At 46.0% G+C, this 22201-nt stretch overlaps 1 protein-coding gene across 3 annotated transcripts in view; it reads left to right on the top strand.

The window, feature by feature from the left end:
- Positions 1 to 18896: 18896 nt before the first annotated feature.
- The window catches only part of RBFOX2 (RNA binding fox-1 homolog 2), a 190953-nt gene continuing 187648 nt past the window's right edge, over positions 18897 to 22201 (top strand). For 2 of the 3 annotated variants that reach the window (XM_083156683.1, XM_083156680.1), the window contains exon 1: positions 18900 to 19230. In XM_083156683.1, the coding sequence (XP_083012809.1) occupies positions 19186 to 19230 (45 nt within the window). In that variant the 5' untranslated portion in view covers positions 18900 to 19185. Of the gene's footprint in view, positions 19231 to 22201 lie in introns of all 3 variants that reach the window. The other variant, XM_083156681.1, reaches the window with a different exon arrangement.

Raw genomic sequence — 22201 nt, 5'->3', positions numbered from 1 at the left:
CCACTCATCATGGGACCCCTCGTTAGTGTCAACTATCCCGGATCCAATGTTCTCCGTGGCACAAACCAGCGCCACCCCGAGATCTGGTTACCAGAGGACCAGTCGACATGTCAGAGTGTCGACATGGTATTGATGTCAGGGCTTCATGAGCCAGCCTAGGTGGCATGTCTGAAAAACAAAAAATACAGCATTACAATACAATAAAAACTAACACAAATACATACACACAGAGAAACAGGATAACTGTAATGACCATACAAATGGAAAATACAACAATGAAGAAATGGCTTCAACCTAGAGAATTCCAATTGATCTTCTCGTTGAGACCATCAGGAGAGATGGTACCCAATCTGAAGATCCACTCTGACTCACGTATTAACAATTTCTTCGACCTATCTCCACCCCGTAGGGACTCGCAAATATGGTCGATCATAAAATATTTATTATTGTACCTGGCCTGGGGAACCCATTGACAGCCGCAGCCAGCACGAGTCATGTCCGGGTAGATGACACGCACACGGCTCTGTGCGGCGGAACGCAAGCATCTGGTTGCTTGGCAACCGGCAACTTGCACCGCTGACAGGAAGCTGAACGCGCGTCACTTCCGGTGGACGGAGGCAGGCGGAGGGCGCGTCGGCGGTGATCCCAGGACCAGGTGAGTATATATTGTGTGTTTGTACTGCATATAACTGCTGTAGGTTTGGGGCTGAGGACGGGGCTGATACCCTGAAACGTCCCCCACATGCCTGTATTTCTTTAATACACTTTTCTGCATTTAACAAAGTCTCCGTGAGTGCCGTTCATTCCCGCCACGGTGGGTTATTCTGGACCTGTATCTATTGCACTTCTGGCACCTGGAGCAGTTGATACTGAGACAATTCGAGTGCCGGCAGCATTGGATGGATATATGCTGTGTTTGGGGTTTCTTCAATTCCTGACACCGGTTCGCAAGGCACCATCTGTATTTATTTTACTCCATTAACTTTTTTCTATTTTTTGGCTTATTTTGTGTGGAAGTTCCCACTGAAAACCTGCAATCTATGCTCAGTTTTTGCACCATTATTATCTGAGTACAATTATCTGCAAGCTACTGAGTTTTAAATTGGCATTATGGAACCTCAGAATCCCACACCCAGTGCCGACACGCCAGGATGTCGAGTGTTCTCCGTTCCGCCATGTGACACACTAACCTTCACAGCGGCAGAGATCGAGGGTATTCTGTTTAACCCCGATGAAACACCCAAGGGGCCTGATTCGACCATAGAAGATATATTTCACCAATTACATCGTTTACGCAAACGTGAGACGGACTATTTACTCCACGGCACTTCCCTCTCTGAGTATTTCAGAGCCAGACGTATTCCAAGGGGGTTCAGGGTGCGGAATACACCCACCATCAGCCGCCATAACCCTGACTTTGTGAGACGCTGGATCGCCATTCTCAATCACTGCGCTCTCGATTTGATGGTGCTTGTCATCGAGGAGGCAGGAAGGGAACTTCAATCAACCCGCAACAAGCTTTCCGATCTCACCAAGGAACATCAAACTATTTTGAACGATGTTTCCAACACGGCTTGGATTGATAAATTGGAAGCCCAATGTGCATCATACAAAAATGAACTTATCAAGTTCAAACGCACCAAGAGATCGACTGTTGACAATGACTATGCCGAAAATAGGGTATATAATTGCCTTTTTGGAATAAATCAACGCCAAGATGGTAATGATCGCAAACGTCGCCCCTGGCAGTCACGTGGTGGTCGAAGTCGCCAATACCGTGAGGCTAGGGAAGCTAACAATGACAGTGACTTCATCATTTCAGACTCTGACGATGCTACTACCTCTTGTAATGTCCCTTTAGGTGGGACCGTTCCATCTTCCAAGCCCTTGAACACCACAAAGCGCCCTCCCGTCGGGGGGGCCAAACCAAAAGAAATTCGGAGAAACCCCAGTCGACAAGTCAATCAGAAACAGTCGTAATCAACCTATCTTCAAGAGTGCTTTCTGATACTGAAATCCAAGTCTTGAACAAAGGCCTCACCTATGTTCCCACTAACCTTCATGATCCCTTCACCTGGAAGCGGGACCACCATCAATTATTACGCAAATTGCGTCTCAAAGAACATTTCCAATCTAGTCCCACAGTGACATCGGATGATCCACTTCAAGCTTTCATCCGTAAAACCTCGAAATCTCGTTTTGACCCCATCTCAATCAATCCATCGAATCGGACATTTGGCAGACTTCTGGACAAATCAGTCATTAAATTTTTGTCAGCACCAGCCAAAATGAAACACAACCTTACTAAGCCTGAGACGCAGGCGCTGAGTGCTTTGAGTAAGTATGAAGATATTGTGATTAGGCCCGCCGATAAGGGCGGGGCAATAGTAGTCCAAGACATCTCCATGTACCGTCAAGAATTACAGAATCAATTATCTGATTCTTTGGTCTATAAGAAATTACATGTGAATCCAACCGCACAATACCAACAGGAACTTTTAGACATTCTGTCTAAAGCCGTTACCAATTGGACTATTTCCTCTAAACTGAAATCGTTGTTGTACAGAGATCATCCAGTTGTTCCTGTGCTTTACTCCTTGCCTAAAGTGCACAAGGACCCTCTAGTGCCACCTGTAAGGCCCATTATATCGGCTCGTGACTCTCTGTATCAAACTGTAGGTACTCTTTACCTAGAACGGCGCCCGCGATTGGAATCACGGGCGTCGGGGGTAAAAAATCGCGGGCATCGCGGCCATCGCATGCACATAAAAAACGGGTGTGACGCGATGCCCGCGATTTTCCCATAGGGATCAATGTTAAAAGTGAGATTGGACGCGATTTTAGTGTTAAATGCCTCAATGCCCGCGATTTTTACATAGGAAACAATGTTAAATGGGCCACAGAGCCCTAATAGTCCCCCTGAATTCTTAAATGGCCCCCACAATTTTTAACGCCACCCCACGATCAACGTGAACCCGAAGCGTGGCGAGCGCTGCGAGCCCGCGAGGGGCGGCGGTACGCGTCCTCCGACCTTTTCATACCCCCACTATCCACGTCGGCGTGGAGTTGAGAATAGAATAGTGTGGCGAGCGCAGCGAGCCACCGAGCCCGAAGCGTGGCGAGCACAGCGAGCCCCGCGAGGGGATGCGGATAGCTGTGAAGCCCGCGAAGGGACGCGTTTACCTGTGAAGGTATCCGCGTCCCCTCGAGGGGCTCGCTGCGCTCGCCACGCTTCGGGCTCGGTGGCTCACTGCGCTCGCCACACTATTCTATTCTCAACTCCACGCCGACGTGGATAGTGGGGGTATGAAAAGGTCGGAGGACGCGTACCGCCGCCCCTCGCAGGCTCGCTGCGCTCGCCACGCTTCGGGTTCACGTTGATCGTGGGGTGGCGTTAACAATTGTGGGGGCCATTTCAGACTTTAGGGTGACTATTTGGGCTCTGTGGCCCATTTAACATTGTTTCCTATGGAAAAATCGCGGGCATTGAGGCATTGAACACTAAAATCGCGTCCAATCTCACTTTTAACATTGATCCCTATGGGAAATCGCGGCCATCGCATTGCACCCGTTTTTAGTGCATACGATGGTCGCCATGGTCGCGATGTGCGCCGTTCTAGGTAAAGAGTACCAAACTGTATCTCAACTATTGGATCATTTACTACAACCACTGCTACATCTCAAACCATCCTTTTTAAAAGACACCACCACTTTTCTACAATTATTGGGGCAGGTGGATGGGGTACCCGCGGGTACCATTATGGTATGCCTCGATGTATGCAGTTTGTACACCTCCATCCCACATATTGGTGGTTTGGAGGCAGTACAAAGATTCATCAGTCAGTTCTTGGATCCTTTGATCTTTGATCACAAGCTTTTTCTTGAGTTACTGTCTCTAACCTTACAGAGAAACTATTTTTTGTTCGATGGTGGGTATTACCTACAGCTAAGAGGGTGTGCCATGGGATCTCCTGTGGCCCCCTCTTATGCTAACATCTTTATGTTTTTTGAGGAAGAGGTCAGGTTTTTTTCTGATCCTGCGATTAGGGACCACTTACTCCTGTTCACCCGTTACATCAATGATATTTTCATCCTGTGGACGGGTGGACAGGAGGCGCTTGTGCATCTTATACATGACATCAACCTTGGTTCCTCCACCATTAAGTATACGGCTACATACAGTGATGTCACGGCACATTTTCTGGATGTTGCTGTGTCCATCATTAATAACAAAATTAAAACAGATGTCTTTTTCAAAGATGTAGACAGGAATACATTTTTGATGGGGGCAAGTCACCATCCACCAGCCCTCAAGCGTGGTCTGCCACGATCACAGATGATGTGGGTGGCCCGCATCATCAGTGATCGTTCTGAAGTTGAACCACGGTTGGATCTTCTTATTTCCAAATTCTTGGCCCGTGGTTATAATCTCGATATGCTGCTAGCTCAGAAACAAGAGGTCCTTCAAATGTCCAGAAATGATTTGCTTGTCCACAAGGTTCGAAACCAGGCAGTGGTCCTGCCCTGGTCAAGTTCATTCTCTACATCCAGTGCAGTGATCAGACATGCCACGAATGCTCTCTGGCCTATAGTAAAGACAGATCCAGATTTATCTGGATTGAAGACTGTCAGACCTCTTGCAGCGTTCCGTAGGGGTCCTAACCTGAGGGATCGCTTAGTAAAGGCTGACATCACTGGCAGAGGCATTCCAAGACCCCCCAACACTTACACAAAAGCACCAGGGTGCTACAGCTGTATTTCGTGTGAAACCTGCAAGCATCTCATTGTATGTAAACGCTTTAAACATCCTCATGGGTGCAAAATGTTCGACATCAGACAGGTACTTACCTGTAGGATGTCCCACGTGGTATACATCATCGTCTGCCCCTGTGGGCTTCATTACGTTGGACAAACTTCCCGTACTTTTAGGGAGAGAATGGCCGCCCACCGGTCGGCCATCAATCTGTCACTACGTGGCAGAGATGTTGACCAGCCGGTGGCCCGCCACTTCAAGAAGTGTGGGCATTCCATCTCTGATCTTAAATATTTTATGATCGACCATATTTGCGAGTCCCTGCGGGGTGGAGATAGGTCGAAGAAATTGTTAATACGTGAGTCAGAGTGGATCTTCAGATTGGGTACCATCTCTCCTGATGGTCTCAACGAGAAGATCAATTGGAATTCTCTAGGTTGAAGCCATTTCTTCATTGTTGTATTTTCCATTTGTATGGTCATTACAGTTATCCTGTTTCTCTGTGTGTATGTATTTGTGTTAGTTTTTATTGTATTGTAATGCTGTATTTTTTGTTTTTCAGACATGCCACCTAGGCTGGCTCATGAAGCCCTGACATCAATACCATGTCGACACTCTGACATGTCGACTGGTCCTCTGGTAACCAGATCTCGGGTGGCGCTGGTTTGTGCCACGGAGAACATTGGATCCGGGATAGTTGACACTAACGAGGGGTCCCATGATGAGTGGTGATCAGGAGCTGGATCCAGCTGGTGAGCAGTGCCTTTTTTATTTTTTTGTATTATTGTACCTGGCCTGGGGAACCCACTGACAGCCCCAGCCAGCACGAGTCATGTCCGGGTAGATGACACGCACACGGCTCTGTGCGGCGGAACGCAAGCATCTGGTTGCTTGGCAACCGTTAACTTGCGCCGCTGACAGGAAGCTGAACGCGCGTCACTTCCGGTGGACGGAGGCAGGCGGAGGGCGCGTCGGCGGTGATCCCGGGACCAGGTGAGTATATATTGTGTGTTTGTACTGCATCTAACTGCTGTAGGTTTGGGGCTGAGGACGGGGCTGATATCCTGAAACGTCCCCCACATGCCTGTATTTCTTTAATACACTTTTCTGCATTTAACAAAGTCTCTGTGAGTGCCGTTCATTCCCGCCACGGTGGGTTATTCTGGACCTGTATCTATTGCACTTCTGGCACCTGGAGCAGTTGATACTGAGACAATTCGAGTGCCGGCAGCATTGGATGGATATATATATATATATATGTGTGTGTGTGTGTTTGTTTGTGTGTACCAGGTTCTTTGTACGAATCTGGAAATGCTGTATAGACAAAGTGGCTCCAAGCATTTACTGTATGTAATCTACCTGATGAACCTATACACATAAACATTTTTTTCTACAGTGCCAGGCTTGATTGTTGTTATTTTTTTTTATTGCTTTTGCATTTACACAAGGGTGACCTAATTTACATCGGCCACCCCCTCAGGAAGGACTCTGCGTTGCCTGCTGTTGGACTTCTCATTGCCCCTACCTGCTCTTCAGAGCCTCCAGCGGAACTCTGCTGCTGTGCCAGTTTCAGCGTCAACAAGGCATTTTGTGGTGCCAAAGTAGGGACCTGATGCTCACTGAGACACATGCAGGTGTGAGTGGTGGTGGCAGAATTTTTGCCTAAGGTGCCATGAAACCGTGCACCAGCCCTGCATGGCTGTGCTAAAACAACAAGTGCACAGTCTGGAACTCGATCCTCACAGGAGGAGGTGGATGCCCCAATCAGGAGTTTCCCTGAACCCCTGTGGGACAGTCCAACCCTGAAGTAGGCATAACCTGTGGTAGAAATTGAAGAAAAGTATGAATAGACCCACTATAATGTCATTTTTTGTGGCTACACTAAGGACCAGCACTTAATTGTTATTTCAAACCCAGCCTGTGGCATGGCAGTCAGGAGCTGATTGGCTGGTTGTTCATCCCTCTCCTCCTTATCAGTTTTTGAAGCTTGGTGCTTCTGACCCTATGTATGTGTTGCAATAATGAAATCTCACTAATAGCTCAGATATAGCTAGTTAGTCCAACTTCTGCTGTACAGGCCCTTCTAGGGTTCAAAGATACCCTAGGAAACCCAAATTGAGAGGTCCACGCCCCCTTTCTTTAAAGTGCACTTAAAATTGTTTTAACTGATTTTGTTTAGCTTTATTAAAATGTTCAAATAAAATACTGCATAACTAGAACCATGCAGGCCCCATAAAGATCTTGATAGTCCTTCCCCCCCACCTCCGCCACCACTGTCACTACAATATCCCTTAGGTGGGCAGGTGAGGGAGAGGCAAAGATGGTGTCTGGGAAAGTGCTTCCTGGAAAATAGGGAATGAGAAAGAGAGAAGCAAACAGAATTAGTGATAGAGGGGGTCAGAGAGAGTGGGAGGAACAAGAGAGAAGGAGAGTAGTGCATTAGTGAGAGACAGTGTCAAGAAGGGAAGGAGAAGAAAAGAGTGGGAAGCAAGAACAGGAGTGTTATTGAGAGAGCATCAGAGATAGACAGTGTCAGGGAGAGAGAGGGAGTGTGTCAGAGGTAATGGGAGCAAGCAGAAGAAACATTACCAGGACATGTAGGACAGATGGGCATAGACAGACCGGGGACAAGGGCATGGACGGAAAGAGCACCATACGGGGCCTCAATGGAAAAGTGGGAAAATGAACGGACAAAAACCATATGGGTGCATAGATCAATTGACAGAGAGAATGGGCATAGATGGACAGAGGAATAAGGGGGCATATGAGAACAATATATATATATATATATATATATATATCTGGCAGAGGTGCGGCACTAAAAGCTAGTAGTAAGAAGTCAAACAGAGTCGTATCTTTATCAACGTTTCAATTTCTTTATCTAAATTTTCATCAGGATACAGGTAACAAGCAGAGAACAAACTTATATAGCACTTATTCACACCACGTGAATGCTGCCTGCGTGCAGACGCTGTACAACCCCCGCCCCTAAGGCGGTAGGTGATGACATCATAATGATTACGGCTAACACCAGCCCAACACCGTGAACCGTCACCATAGACACAAAATAAACAAATACATGGCATAGCAGCTGAATTAATCAATATAAAAAGAGCAGTATACAATGTAATAATAAATGTAACAATGTAGAAACAATCTATCGGAACATACTATAGCTAATTTGTTAGTTTAAACCTTTTGAAGCTACTACATCAAGTTTAAAAATCCAGCGTGTTTCACATTGCAGGAGTTTTAAAGGACGATTACCACCATGTAGCGTAACTGGCACACAGTCAATTACACGGAACTGTAAACTATTAAGAGGATGCTTGCAATGTAAAAAGTGACATGCAACAGGCTAGTCGCTTTGTCCCTTTTCCAATGCTGAGCGAATAGATCTACGATGTTGAGTACTGGCACACACAGGGGAGATGGGTGAGGCAGACTCTCAATTGAAGTGTGGGTTCATGCATCCTGGGAGTGGTGAGGATGAGGTCCTAACATGTGATGCGAGGCAGGAAATGGGATAAGGGTGAAGAAGCATCACATCGCCCCAAGTCCACCCGGTTACCTGTCTGGGTTTAGGATCCATCATCTGGGCGTTGAACCAGGAGGGGAAGCCAGCGGCCATCTGGCTCCATGCTGAGGATCCTGGTGGAAAATGTTGGGGAGGAGCTCTGATTTGCTCTCCCTCCGACGTCCTCGCAGCCATGGACACTATTCCAGCAAAGGAGAAGAATGCTCCTCATGTGAAGGATTTGCCGGGCAATCGAAAGCAGCCTGATGGTACCCCACCTGCTCTTGCCTTCTTCCCTGCCTTAACTTGTGGGTGCAGGGATTGCCTGCTGAGCCCCCAGCCCCCCAGCCCCCCAAGCAACAGGGCCCCATAGCAGTTCCATCTCCTGCACCTTCCATAGTTACCCCACTACTGATACTGAACTGTAGGAGATTTCAAAATTAAAAGCTTTTCTAGCTTAGGCGCTAGGTTAAACTTTTATTACGTGAAAACTGTTTTATATATATATATATATATATATATATATATATATTACACACACACACACACACACACACACACATACATATACACACACAAACACCGATAATAATAAAAAATATAAAGTCTGAATGCAAAAAAAAGATAAGTCTGAAAATTGAGGCCCCCCTCCTTAGCTCCCCCCTCTGGTAGGGCTGCTGCTATAGAAAATAAATACTAAGAAACCCATCAGTTTTTTAGTTACATTACTTAGGGACTGATTCAGTAAGGATCACATATGATAAGCATAGCATATGCAATCTTTAGCAATACAAATGCAGGAGATGAATATAACCTGCTGCCTGCATTTGCGTTTGCATAGAACTGCAATGCGATCACAGTTTAAGACAAACACCATGACCATTGGTCGCCATGCAGCTCTGCGACTGCAGTCTGGTAGTCCAAACCATGCTCAGGCTGACTGTCTTAGGCCGGCTTGTGCTGCACCTTATAGTGCATTCTTTGGCCTGGCTGCCCCCGTTTGCCGAAATGCTGGCTCCTTTCTAATGCCTCTGCCTTTGAATCAGGTATAGGCAATTGCATTTTTGCTATGCGATCACAGGACCCTTCCTGCATATTTGGCATGTGACCATAGGAAACTGCTGCAGATCCCATAAGCAAACCATAGTAAATGAGAGGTTTATTTTCCCTACACATGGGGAGATGTGCTTTTGAGCATTCTGAGAGATGCTAGATTGCTATAGTTATTCAGTGGCCCTGACACCAGCGATTATAAATTTATCCAGCATAGCGCCAGGCGGGCCATTTCCTGAGTGATCTAGTTAAATTAAGTAATACCCCTTTTCCACTGCAGCTCTTAAACGATGCATGGGTCCTCAAACTGCGGCCCTCCAGATGTTGTGAAACTACAAATCCCAGCATGCCTTGCCACAGTTTTGCTATAAGGGAGTGTTAAAACTGTGGCAAGGCATGCTGGGATTTGTAGTTTCACAACATCTGGAGGGCCGCAGTTTGAGGACCCATGCGATAAAGTGTCATTTTTTTTAGCCTTTTAAATGTGTAGAGCTACAGTGGGAAAGCTCCAGGGTGCTTTAACCGTTTAACAAATACCGGTATTTGTTAAATGGGAAAAAAGCAGTGTCCTACCAGTTTAATCCCTCCTAGCGCTACTAGTTTCCATCCGCTGCAGGGTCCCCCGCCGATTACTTCACATTCGCCGAATGGACCCCCGCCACACACTGCCCACATGAGCGTTGCTGCCCCTGACAGGAGGCGAGTGGGCGGGGCTTGTGACATTATATACAATGACCACATTGCTTGCCTGTTAAAAATGTACCTATAATATCATGAAGGGCGGGCATATTAGCTGCCGCACACTGCCCGCTGACCGGATTGCTGCGAGCTGGCAAGTACCAGGGGAGGGGGGGGGGGGGGGTATATTACTGGATGTACCTTTCACAACGGGTTCAATGTGAAAGGTACAAAATCGGTAATTAACCAGTAATATACCGTTTAAAACATGCAGTATGAAAGGGGTAAAACCTGCTATGACCTGGTTTAAAGAAACGTTTCAAAAACGGAGTCAAAGCAGGTTTTGCAGTGTGAAAGCAGCATAATATTGCTCATAAAATGGCCTGAAATTGCTACGTGTGTAGATCCCATAAGTGTTTGGTACTCTGTGAAAAGTAACAATTCATTGAGACGGAGGAAGAAAAGCTACATGGACAACAGCTGCAGATTCCAGCTATATAACCATAAATCTTTTGACATCTGTGCAAATTTTTACCCACACAACACAGTTGCCAGTTTTGCCCTCATGCAAATTACATTGTATAATTTATCAGCAACCTTTGTTCAGAAAACTTGTTTCATTAATTTATTCAACTATCTTGAGTTTTGAGTCTTAAAAATTGCTATTTAATTTCTTTGCTTTAGTAACATATTTGTATATTATTTGTATCCAAGATTTGGAATGTATAAATTGTCCCCTTAATGAACATTCTTGGTTTTATTTTGTTTCTCCTGGAGGAGATGCAACCGGCCAGTTTGTGGTGTGGGGTGGTGTCTCATCAACAGTCCCCATCCTTGAAACATCAACATACCAAAAAAATGCAGATCCGTGAGAAAGGTGCGCAGATACCATGATGTAATGCATGTCATGTTAGTTCTCCCCTCTCCATTTGGAGCCTCAATTCCTGGTATTATCTTCCCATCAAGCTTACTTCACTAGAAAGTGGGCAGAATGTGGGAAAAAGTTATGGAAAAAGAGAGGGCTTCATCAAATAAAGGGAATGAAAATGAGGAGAGAGATTGTCAGAGTGGGAGTGAGAGAAAGAGGGGAGCATGAGAGAGTGTCAAGGAGAGAGAAGATGTCAAAATAAGGGGCCCATTTATCAAACCATATTTGCGGCTAAATCCCCGAAAACTCACATTTTCGGGGTTTAGCCGCAAATATTAAGTATCTCCTAAATGTATCAAAGGGGGACCGCAGCAGGGATCTCCGATCCCTGCAGTGATCCTCCCTGCAGCGCCGCCGGCTGCATGGGGGATGCGAAGCTGCCCGATGTATCAACATCGGGCAGCCCGGCATCGCACCCCTGGGCTATCGCCATTCTGGGATGGCGATAGCCCATTGTAGCCTATGGCTACACATCGCACTGCCAGAGCAGGGCAGTGCGGTTAGCGGGGTCGGCGGGGATCAACGCATAACCGCGCATGCGCTGACCTCCCGGCTTCCGGGTTAGGGCTTCGCAGGGACGTGCTCCTATCGAAGCCCTGTCCCTGCGCCCTTAATAATGATTTATTCGCCCAATATGATCGCATTTTACAATGCGATCCTGGGCGGTAATATTCCGCCCAGATTGCATTGTAAATGCGATCTTGATAAATGCGCCCCTAAGAGAGAGGGTGTCAGGAAGAGAAAGGGAGAGAGGGAGTTTAGAGAGAAAGAGAACACCAGGTAGAGAGATAAAGAGAGTTTCAGAGAGAGAGAGGGAGGTGGGGAAAAAAAGTGTTAGTGGAAGGGAAAGAGACCATTTCAGTGTTAGATGGTGTCAGGGGGAGAGACAGACTTGAGGCTTGCAGACACCACCATATGGGGTACAGCCTGACAGATGGACAGGGTGGGGGTCAAAGATGGACATACTGTATCTGGAAAGAACACCATAGTTTGAAAGATGGATGAGGCGGGCATAGATGGGCATAGACAGATGGGGGACATAGACAGATGGGGGCAGTTCATCATAGACAGAAAGACAGATGGGTGGAGGACATAGAGGGATGGGTAGGGGGCATACCCAGATGGGGCAGAGCACCATAGATAGAAAGATGAACAGGTGGCTAGCATAGATGGACCAACAAGGGGCATATACAGATGGGGCAGCGCACTATACAAAAAAGATGGACGGGTGGTGGGCATAGACGGATGGATAAGAGGCATAGACAGATGGGGCAGACCACCATAGACAGAAAGATTTATGGGTGGTGGCAGGGCCGAAACTAGGTGTTTCGGCACCCGGGTCGGCAGTCAATTGGTAGCCCTTGGGGTCAGGCAGCGGGGGTCCGGGGACTGGAGAAGGTTAACTCCGGCTCCTAGCGCTGCCGGATGGTGGGCGGGAGGCAGATTTTGAAAAGACTTGCCGGACGCTGATTGGCTAGTCTTTTCAAAATCATCAGCGCTTCCCGCCGCCAGGCAAATAGCGAGCGGCTGTGTATGTGAAAGCCGCCAGGCAAATAGTGAGCGGCTGTGTATGTGAAAGCTGCCGCTACACCAGTCCCTGGACCCCCGCTGCCAACATACCTGTGTGTAGCGTCCAGGGGTCCAGGGACTGGTGTAGCAACAGCCTTCACTCACTCCGTCTCCTAGCGCTGTCTGCCTAGCGGCGGGAAGCGCTGATGACTTTGAAAAGACTTGCCGGACGCTGATTGGCTGAATTCAGCTAATCAGCGTCCGGCAAGTCTTTTTAAAACCTGCTTCCCGCCCTCCGTCCGGCAGCGCTAGGAGCCGGAGTTAACCCACCAGTCCCCGGGACCCCGCTAGGACCTGGCATTAACCCACCAGTCCCCGGACCCCCGCTGCTCATCCCAGGGACCACGCTGCTGGGACACCACACTAGCGCACCCACCCTCCAGCGCCCGGTGCGCGTGACCCCCTAGCCCCCCCTAGTTACGGCCCTGGTGGTGGTCATAGATGGACGGGCAGTAGGCATAGACAGATGGAGCAAATCATAATAGATAGATAGATCTGTGGGGGGGGGGGGAATAGATAGATGGGGCAGGGAACCATAGTTAAAAAGACAGATGGTTGGTGGGCACAGATAGATGGGGGCATAGATGGATAGCAGAATACCAAACTGGGGGACAGCCTGACAGAAAAATGGACGTGGGGCAGCATAGAGGGAAGGGGGGGGGGGGGGGGCAAAGATAGACAGACAGTAGGGACAGACTGACAAACGACTGAGTAATACTCACCATCACCGGGTCTTTAGACTGCTACAGCCGGCTATACCTTCCCCCATAGTGTGGCTCCAGTCAGCAGCAGCGGCTCTTCTTGTGTCTGTGGAACAGCTCTGGGAAGCGGCAGCAGCAGCAGTGGGTTCTCTTCCCTCCCCTCCAGGCTCCTTATGGTGTGGCTCCTGTCAGTGGCGGCTCCTTTCAGTGGCAACAGCGGGCCCTCCTCATCTCCTCCTCCCCCTTGGTGTGGCTATGGGCATTGTTTGAAGCTCTCACTCCGTCTTCGCTGGCAGCAGAGGCTCTTACTTCATCTATTTTCCAGCAGCGGCTTCCGGACAGCTGCTCCGCTTCCCTCCCACCCAGACATCCGGCAGAGACTGCCTCCGGCTTCTTCACTCCCTCCCCATGCGTGCCCCAAATACATGCAGCAGCTCAGCACTAGAATATTAAATAAAGACAGGGTCGGACTGGCCCAGCAGGGAGCCGGGGAAATCTCTGGTGGGCCCTACCAATTCGTAGCCATGCCCTCTTTTGCATGTGGGCGTGGCTACTCTGCACCGCTGCCCAGGGTTCTCAAAATTGGTCCCGGGGACTCAGGGGCAGATTTATTAAGCTTGGAGAAGAGATAAACTGGAGATAAAGCGGAGAAAAGGTAAAATGAGATAAAGCACAGCAATCATCTCCCAACTGTCTTTTTCAAACACAGCTGATTGGCTGTGCTTTATCTCCTTTTACATTTTCTCTGCTTTATCTCCAGTTTATCTCTTCTCCAGACTTAATAAATCTGCACCTCAGTTTCTCAAACTGGAGGGGTCCCTGGGGACGCGCTGTGCTATCCCCTGTGAGCGAAACACTGCATTGGCCGCCAGAACCCAGCAGCCGCCCGGAAGCCAATCACTAGTGGCTTGTATTTCAAAAGCTGTCCTCCTGCCATCCACACCACGCTGTGCAAGTCCCGTGACAGTCTGCTCTGCTGCTGACAGTGGGGGGAAGGGACGGGATTCTACTGACAGCCGCTCTCAGCAGAAGAGGTGAGCGGGCTGTCTGTGCGGCACAGGACTGGATGGACCTGGAAGAGCTGACACGCTGCTTAACTCAGAGCAGCGTGGCAGCTATTCCAGCCGCATCCAGTACCCCGCCGTGCAGACAGCCTGCTCACCTACTCTGGTGAGCGGTGTATCAGCTTTATTAGCCCCCTGGGCAACGAGCATAAAATGCCCCCTAGGCAACCAACACGAAATGCCCCCTAGGCAACCAACATGAAATGCCCCCTAGGCAACCAAAATGAAATGCCCCAGCAACCAGCATGCAAACACAACCCTCCTGTGGCAGCCAGCATGTATCCCCTGTAATGAGCATGTAGGTAAGCAGCACTTACGTGCTATAATGTGTACTGTGCATAATGGTGTGTGCTATAATGTGTACTGTGCATAATGGTGTGTGCTATGAGATGTACTGGGCATAACGATGTGTGCTATAATGGGCATAACGGTGTGCTATAATGTGTACTGGGCAGAAAGGTGTGTACTGGGGGCATTACAGTGCGTGGTGTAATGTGAATTGGTACTATAATGTGGCCACACCCCTTCTTGACAAAGCCATGCCCTAAAATTTTGCCACATGCCTGCGGCGCGCACTGTCCCTTTTTTCAGGATTATGTCTTTTCTAGTATATATGTATTCTGCTTTATATGAGTGGGCCAATTCATACTCCCCCCCCCCCCCCCGACCCACATGTGTCATGTGTCATGCTGTGGGAAGGTGAGGGGAGGCTTTATTCCATTGGGACCCAGAAAAGATCAGGTAGGACCCAATTTGTCTGTCAGCGACAGTATGAGCTGCTCAACAGCTAAAGAACTGAGCACATACCACATAGGCGGTGAGATCTCTCCTCCCCATTTATATATCACTAATATGGGAATTTAGTAAGGGGCACTAATGTGGACATTGGTTAAGTGGCACTACCGGGTGAATTATGTGTAAGGAACATTACTGGGGGCATAATATATATATATATATATATATATATATATATATACCGTATATACTAGAGTATAAGTTGACCCGAATATAAGCCGAGGCACCTAATTTTACAACAAAAAACTGGGAAACCGTATTGACTCAAGTGGGACCCTCACTCGAGTATAAGCCGAGGGGGGCTTTTTCAGCATAAAAAATGGTCTGAAAAAGTAGGCTTATACTCGAGTATATATGGTATATGTACATTATGTATGTGGCATAATATCTAATGGGCATTATGGTGTGCGGCAATGTGTAATGGGCACTACAGTGTGTGGCATAATGTGTAATGGACACTACAGTGTGTGAGAAAATTTAATTTGCATTACAGTGTATAACAATGTGTAACACAGGTGCAGTGTGTCTAAGGGACTCTTTCAGATCGATATCCCCGGTCGGACACGGTATTTTGATCCCAGGGTCTACCCTTTCACACTAAACCCCTATCGCTCATTATACACTTTTTTTTTTTAATGCGGACACCCACAGCTAGCGATCGTATCCCCACCACCCTCTCCATTGCACTTTACCAGTATACGTATGTTTGAATGAGAGTGGCAGTACATGTATGTATGAATGAGAGCGGCAGTACATGTATGTATGAATGAGAGCGGCAGTACATGTATGTATTGTACTTCAATTGTAGAATGCATTATATGTATCCTTTGTGGTTACGCCCCTCCCATTGATGACCACACCTACCAGTGGTTGACCAGACCCCTTTAGTGGGCCCCTGCAGCTACATTTCTCTGGTGGGGCCTTAATGCCCCAGTCCAACACTGAATAAAGACATAGAAAAAAAATCAAAAGGGTGCAGGGGATTGCTTTTGGGTCCCCCAATGCCGCCGGGCCCCATAGCAGCTGCATCCCCTGCACCCTCTATAGTTATGCCACTGGGCCCAGGTCTGATGAAGGGGCTCTGGTCCTCCACAGCTCTTTTCCTCAACCCAGCACACAACGCTGCGTGCTAGAGTGCAGTGTGGCCAGGAAGGCGCATAAAGTACTATTTTTTCTGTATTTATTTTAAGGTTGCATGGCCATGCTTCCCATGATTAGGCCTCACCCCCAGAGAAATACCTGGGCCTGGCCAGGCTCGTTATTGCCCAGTCCACAACTGCTTCATGTAAGTAAGCCTAAATGGTACTTGCAGTGCCAATAACTTTCCAAACCTTGGAGCTCTTAAGCCACATACTGTACACACTAAAGGTGCGTACACACAGGGGCGATTTTGTGCAAAATCGCGGGAAATATGGTCGCTGAGCGACCATATTGCCCGCAATGGGAGTGTGCACCGGCAATATATCGCTTGGTGCGCGCTCCCGTTTTTGCCCCTGTGGTGATCGCTGGTCGCAGGAACATGCTCCTGCGACCAGCTGATTATCACTGCCGGGCTCCCCCCGGCAGTTTCTTTTTCATCAGCGACCATCTCTGGTCGCCGATGTAAAGTAGAAACTGAGCAATATATTGCTCAGCCATATATTGCTCAGCAATATATGGCAGAGCAATATATATCCCCCGTGTGTACACAGCATTAGTGATATTTTAAATTATATTTCTCATTTTGCCGCTTCTGAGCGAAAGAAAGTGTCTTAGATTTACATGCACTGTAGAAATAATTTATGCTAAACTTCCATTCACTCGCGTGCCGGGAAACTCGGCATGCCCCACGGTGGTGTTCATGCAGGCGGCGTTTAAACCAAAGGAATTTGCAGCTTTGCGTGTGGACCTGAATAAGGTCCATTGGGGTAGATGTATTAACAAGAGATAAATGCAAGGGTGATAAAGTGAGATAAATGTCCAGCCAATCAGCTCCTTACTGACTTTTTTCAAACACAGCCTGTAACATGGCAGTTGGGATGTGATTGGCTGGACATTTATCTCTCTTTATCACCCTTGAATTTATCTCTTGTTAAGGCTTAATACATCTGCCCCTTTGTGTAGTAAGTACCCAGCATTAAGCTGAAAGGATCAAGACAATATCCAACATCCAATGTACATAATACTGAATTATCATTCCGATCTTAATGAGTACATACCGAAGATCATCAAAGTTGTCATTTTTAATGAAATATCAGGCAGAATGGATAACTTTTATGCAGCAGGCCCAAAAAGATGAGCAGAGCTGACTGTTTTGTAATGAATAATCTTCCTGGAGTACTGCATACACATTGTGCAATAACTGGGTTGAGAGGACAAAAATCATCTGCTCTGCCAATCTTAACACATCTGCCCTTGTGCCAGAGACAGCTATGTACACACTGTACATAGCTGTCTCTGGCACAAGGGCAGAACCAAGAATGATGGTCACTGCAGCATAGACCACGAGAGTTCTTAATCATGCTAACAAGAATTAAGTTTATCATAATCCATATGGTATGAGGATGACACCCAAGAGTTGGCAGTGACTAGTGATGCAGAGATGACGCAATGAAATAAAGGGAATAATCGTTTTACTCTGTGTCTACAAGTCAATTTTAACCTCTTCATCTTCAGAAGGTTATTAAAACTTGTTTGTTTTTATGTTGTATAGTCTTTTTGTTTCCATTGTTATATTTCACTAAGGTTTTTGGCGGCCCTGATACAGTAGTTGCACAGTCCTGGGTTTATTAGCAACATCATCCTTTCTATAGTAAGCCTATTTGCGAGATGGTTGTGACAGGCTGTTATCGAATTGAGAGGCTGGGATTTTACTGCGGGAGTTGCTCCTTTTCTGCATATTGAGATGATTCCATGGTTTGTGCTGACTAAGTATTTAGAGGTGAACACTGCATTCTTGCTCTAGTAAAATAGCTTCTTTACTTGTAGAGATGGCTATACATGTGCTTTTGCTTGTGATGAAATATAGCTGATGAAAAAGAAAAGTTATTTCCATTTACATGGACATACATGATAAAATAGTGAGCTTTCACACATACAATATTACCCTTTGTCAATAGGACAACATATTGTTACAAGGTTTACACCAAAATGTTATGTATAAACAGTAAAAAAAAATTAATGATTAGCATTGTTTTATACAGAGACCAATCTTTTTTTTGCAGTAGCACAAAGATATATTTTCTGTAATCATGTACATGCTTTATGAGTATAAGCAGCCTAAAAGAGCAGTCTAATCAGCTGCAGCACATGTACTGACTACTGAGAGCAGGTAACATGTTCTAAATTGGTTTTCTAGCTTTGACCCTTAATGTGCTGAAAGGGATAGAGGAGACTTTGGTGAAGACTGAAGACACAGCTTATGTACGTTCTTCACTATACGTCAATGCCTCACCTGCCATTGTCTGTCAAAGAAATTCCTTACACCATTACCACTCTACATTAACCCACCCCATATAACGTCCGGTCACGCTTAATCCTTGTGAGTTTGACTTGAACAGCTGATAGGGGGAGGGGAGAGGAGGGGGAGCAGCTCTGTCCCTTTTGTCGCCCCAATGCCCATAGCAGCTGTCAGGAGATGGGGGCAGGTGGTGTTGAGTTGATATGGAGCATAGTTGAGTAAGGAGTTGTGATTGAATGTAAGAGGTGTAAGTCCTACAGAACGTCTCACACTGCAAATAGCAAAGCTCCTGTTCTAATCCACCCCCTCTCATCATCCATCCCTCCCTCCATGTCCCTTTCAGGCACACGCATGGCCAAAGGGGTTTCTCTTCTCTGATCAAGCCACCTGTCTCCCTTACCTCCCCCTCCACCCATCCCGTACCCCTCCTCTCTCCCAGCCCAGCTGTCCCATACACATACAGATCTAGACTGCTCTGGTCTCTTCATCTCTCTGCTTCTTCTGGCAAGCGCTGGCTGCGAAAGATCCCTCCTGTGCCTTATTTCTCTTTGCTCCACACATGTTAGCAGCTTTCCGCTTTTTCAGACTGGTTAGTGAAATCCTTATCTGGTAACTAGCTTCCTTTATATCTGTGAAAGTGGACGCCACGCCGAGGCTTGTTGCTCACAGTGTGGGCTCTGACAGGAACATGTTTGGCGTATACTGCATGGAATATCCATATCCAGTTGTGCAGGTAAGGCCTCTCATTTAGATCATTAGCCATATGTAACTTTTAATACTGAATATAATATATGAATTTTACTTTTTACTTTCTTGACAAAAAAATGCCACACTTGTGTACACGTTACAGGGTATGTCCATTCTGCTGGTTTCCTTTTTTGTATGTAGGGATCCTGTCCTCTGTATTTACTTATTCCATGTATATATCCCATCCCTGTAACAGAGCATTAGTTCAATGTGTTCTTAAATCATGTTAAGGGCCTAATTTCTGTACAGTACTATTGTGTGGTCAATTGGCCTTCTCTTTTTCTTGTTATCTTTGTATATGATGATTTTAGGAATTACTGTACTTCTACCGAAAAATGGATTAACCATTTTATTTCATTACATGGTCTTTTTATTACGATCTTGAGACACTAACATAATGATATTGCTATTTTTTATCACCCCCTGCTCATCTCTTTAAAGTTTATTGTAGTTTCATAATACTCCCATTTATTTTTATTTTCTATTTAGAATGTTCCTTTGACATAGTGGAAGTCCTTAATGAACTGCTGTTTTACAATGTATTAATGTACCACTGCTTTTATTCTAAGCAAACCTTAAACATACTGAGCCCATAGTTTTGTTTTATTTTATTTTTTTACAAGGGACAACAGTTTGCATTGATTTTTATATTTATTTTACCACTCTTGATTTATGCAAATGTATTCTGTATAAATAGTACAGATATTGATTGATTGTACCGCCTGTGTGACGGGTGACAGTGACCTCCTAGTGACAGGCCTAATGGTAACCCAACCCCATAGAATTTGTTGGGGGAATGGGATACACTGCTGTATATGTGTTTTGAGTAGTTTGCCCTTGAATAGTGCTGTCCTCTAAGGGGAAGGTACAATTTGATATTTATGTATGCAGTATACTTGGGAGCCAGCTAACTTATAATAATAATTATATAGGCTCTTTCTCTAAAAGGACTCAAGGCCTATATGTATTAAAAGTGAGGTTCCTAAAAAAAAATTCAGGTGTGGAAAAATAAGTGGTTATAACCATTTTAGGTTTTTTTTATTTCATTTTTTTTTTTAAATGGGCTTTTCAATTAGCCAGTTTTTTTTTAACATCCCCAAAAATGTTCACTTTTCACGCAAATACACATCGCTGACCTATGTGTATTCACAACTACAATAGTGAAAATAGCCTGCGTATTGCAGACATGGTTTTTCCTGCATAAGGCAGGTGAAACAAAATTCCCAATAAGAGCTAGCATTATGGCTATTTAGATAGCCAAGGTGGGTAAACTTGTCTATGTTGTTTAAGTTGTGGGAGGCTTCCAATTTTTAGGGTAGTCTCCTGCACACCCAGAAGAGAAGGCAGATCTCTCGCTTCCTGAACGAATTTTAGCGAAGTGAGCATGGTGGAGGGGAAATCACTGGCGTTTTCTTGTTTGTAGGGAGGGGATATTCATGTCATCCTTCCACAGCAGTTTACCTGGGTGGAGGCAGGGCTTGATAATGAGCATCTTACAGGGAGGAGAATTGAGAAGTATGTAAGTTTTTCCTATATGTATATATTTAAACTGTATATCAGAACATTTCTGATTTTACATTTAAATGTATTATTACAGTTGGCAACTGTAGCGAAAACTATTCCCAATGAGGGCCATGCTCCAGCACATAGTTAAAAATAACCTCTCTTGTATGAACCAATCTCCCCATCGCTCCAACACCCCCCCCCCCACCCCCACCACTGACATCAGCAAGTCTGTATCCATGCTGGGTCCCTGTGATGGGCAATATTGCTGTGTGCACACATTTCATAGTGTGTACCCGGCTTAAGCCACTTACAAAATTCTCTCTCTTGGGTTATGCGTTATGATTAAGCATGATCCACAGACACACATACAGCACTTTTGGTAGGAATTTGCCCCCACCCCCTCGCATTTGTTTTTTAAGTCTTTGTTTTTCAAAATAAAGATTCAAATAAAGGTGGCCATACACTAGTGCGATGTATCACAGAAGTGTATGGCCATCCAACCCCCCCCATAGCTGCCAGGTTCAGGAATGTGATGTATGACATGCAGTCCTTTCACATGCGATGTATCACATGCGACCCCGTTCTCTACCACCGGGAGAGTGGCCGAGTCGGAGGTCGGATGGGCAGCAGGACCGGCCTTTAGTTGGGTCCTATGCAAGGTCCCATGCCGATTTCTCGGCCCGATCCTTCGGGATTGGATTAAATCGGCCCAATTCAGACAAGTGTATGGGCACCTTAATGACTTCACTACTCTGTACAATTAGTTCTATTTATTTATTTATGAGTTCTTTTAACAAAACTGCACTACCACCTACTGAAAAAAATACTCAGATACTACATTTATAGCTGGAGTTTATGGAGAGAGTGGGGGATGCAACATGTGTATCTCACAGTCAGAGCTCACAACTGGAAGAACCAATCAGAAGCTGCAATTAGGTATGTAGATAGTCCAGAAATTTGGTGATTTGTCCGAAGACTGGTTAAGTGTTAAATGGAACCAAAAAACTGCTCTACTGGGAAGCAGATCCAGATCCAACCATAGAGTGAGACCTCCTTTTTTATATTCATGTTTATGTTTATTTATTGTTTATTTGTGTAATGTGATTGTGGCTAAATGTCATTTAAATATTGCCACTATATATAAAGGTTTTTTACATTCAATTCATCTTGTATTCATTGTAACTCCAGCGCTGCTTCTTTGTTCTTTTGGTTAAGTGCTAAGCCTAGATGGCTGGTGTCCGAATGTGCTTCTAGTAATGACAATGGTAACATTACCGAATACTGACACTAAGGGGGAATTTTACTAAGACGGCTGATTAATGCACAAACGGGATTAGTTATATAGGACGCGGAAATACAAATGGAGAATACAACAAATTTACAAAGCTGTCTTTTGCTCCTCATTCATATTTTCCAATGTCCTAGCCATTCGTATCCATTCATATTTGGCA

This window comes from Crinia signifera, chromosome 8 (genome assembly GCF_055691185.1).
Source record: "Crinia signifera chromosome 8, ASM5569118v1, whole genome shotgun sequence".
Taxonomy (NCBI): Eukaryota; Metazoa; Chordata; class Amphibia; order Anura; family Myobatrachidae; genus Crinia; species Crinia signifera.
Note: the sequence above shows the minus strand (reverse complement) of the source record. Positions and strands in the feature narration are given on the sequence as shown.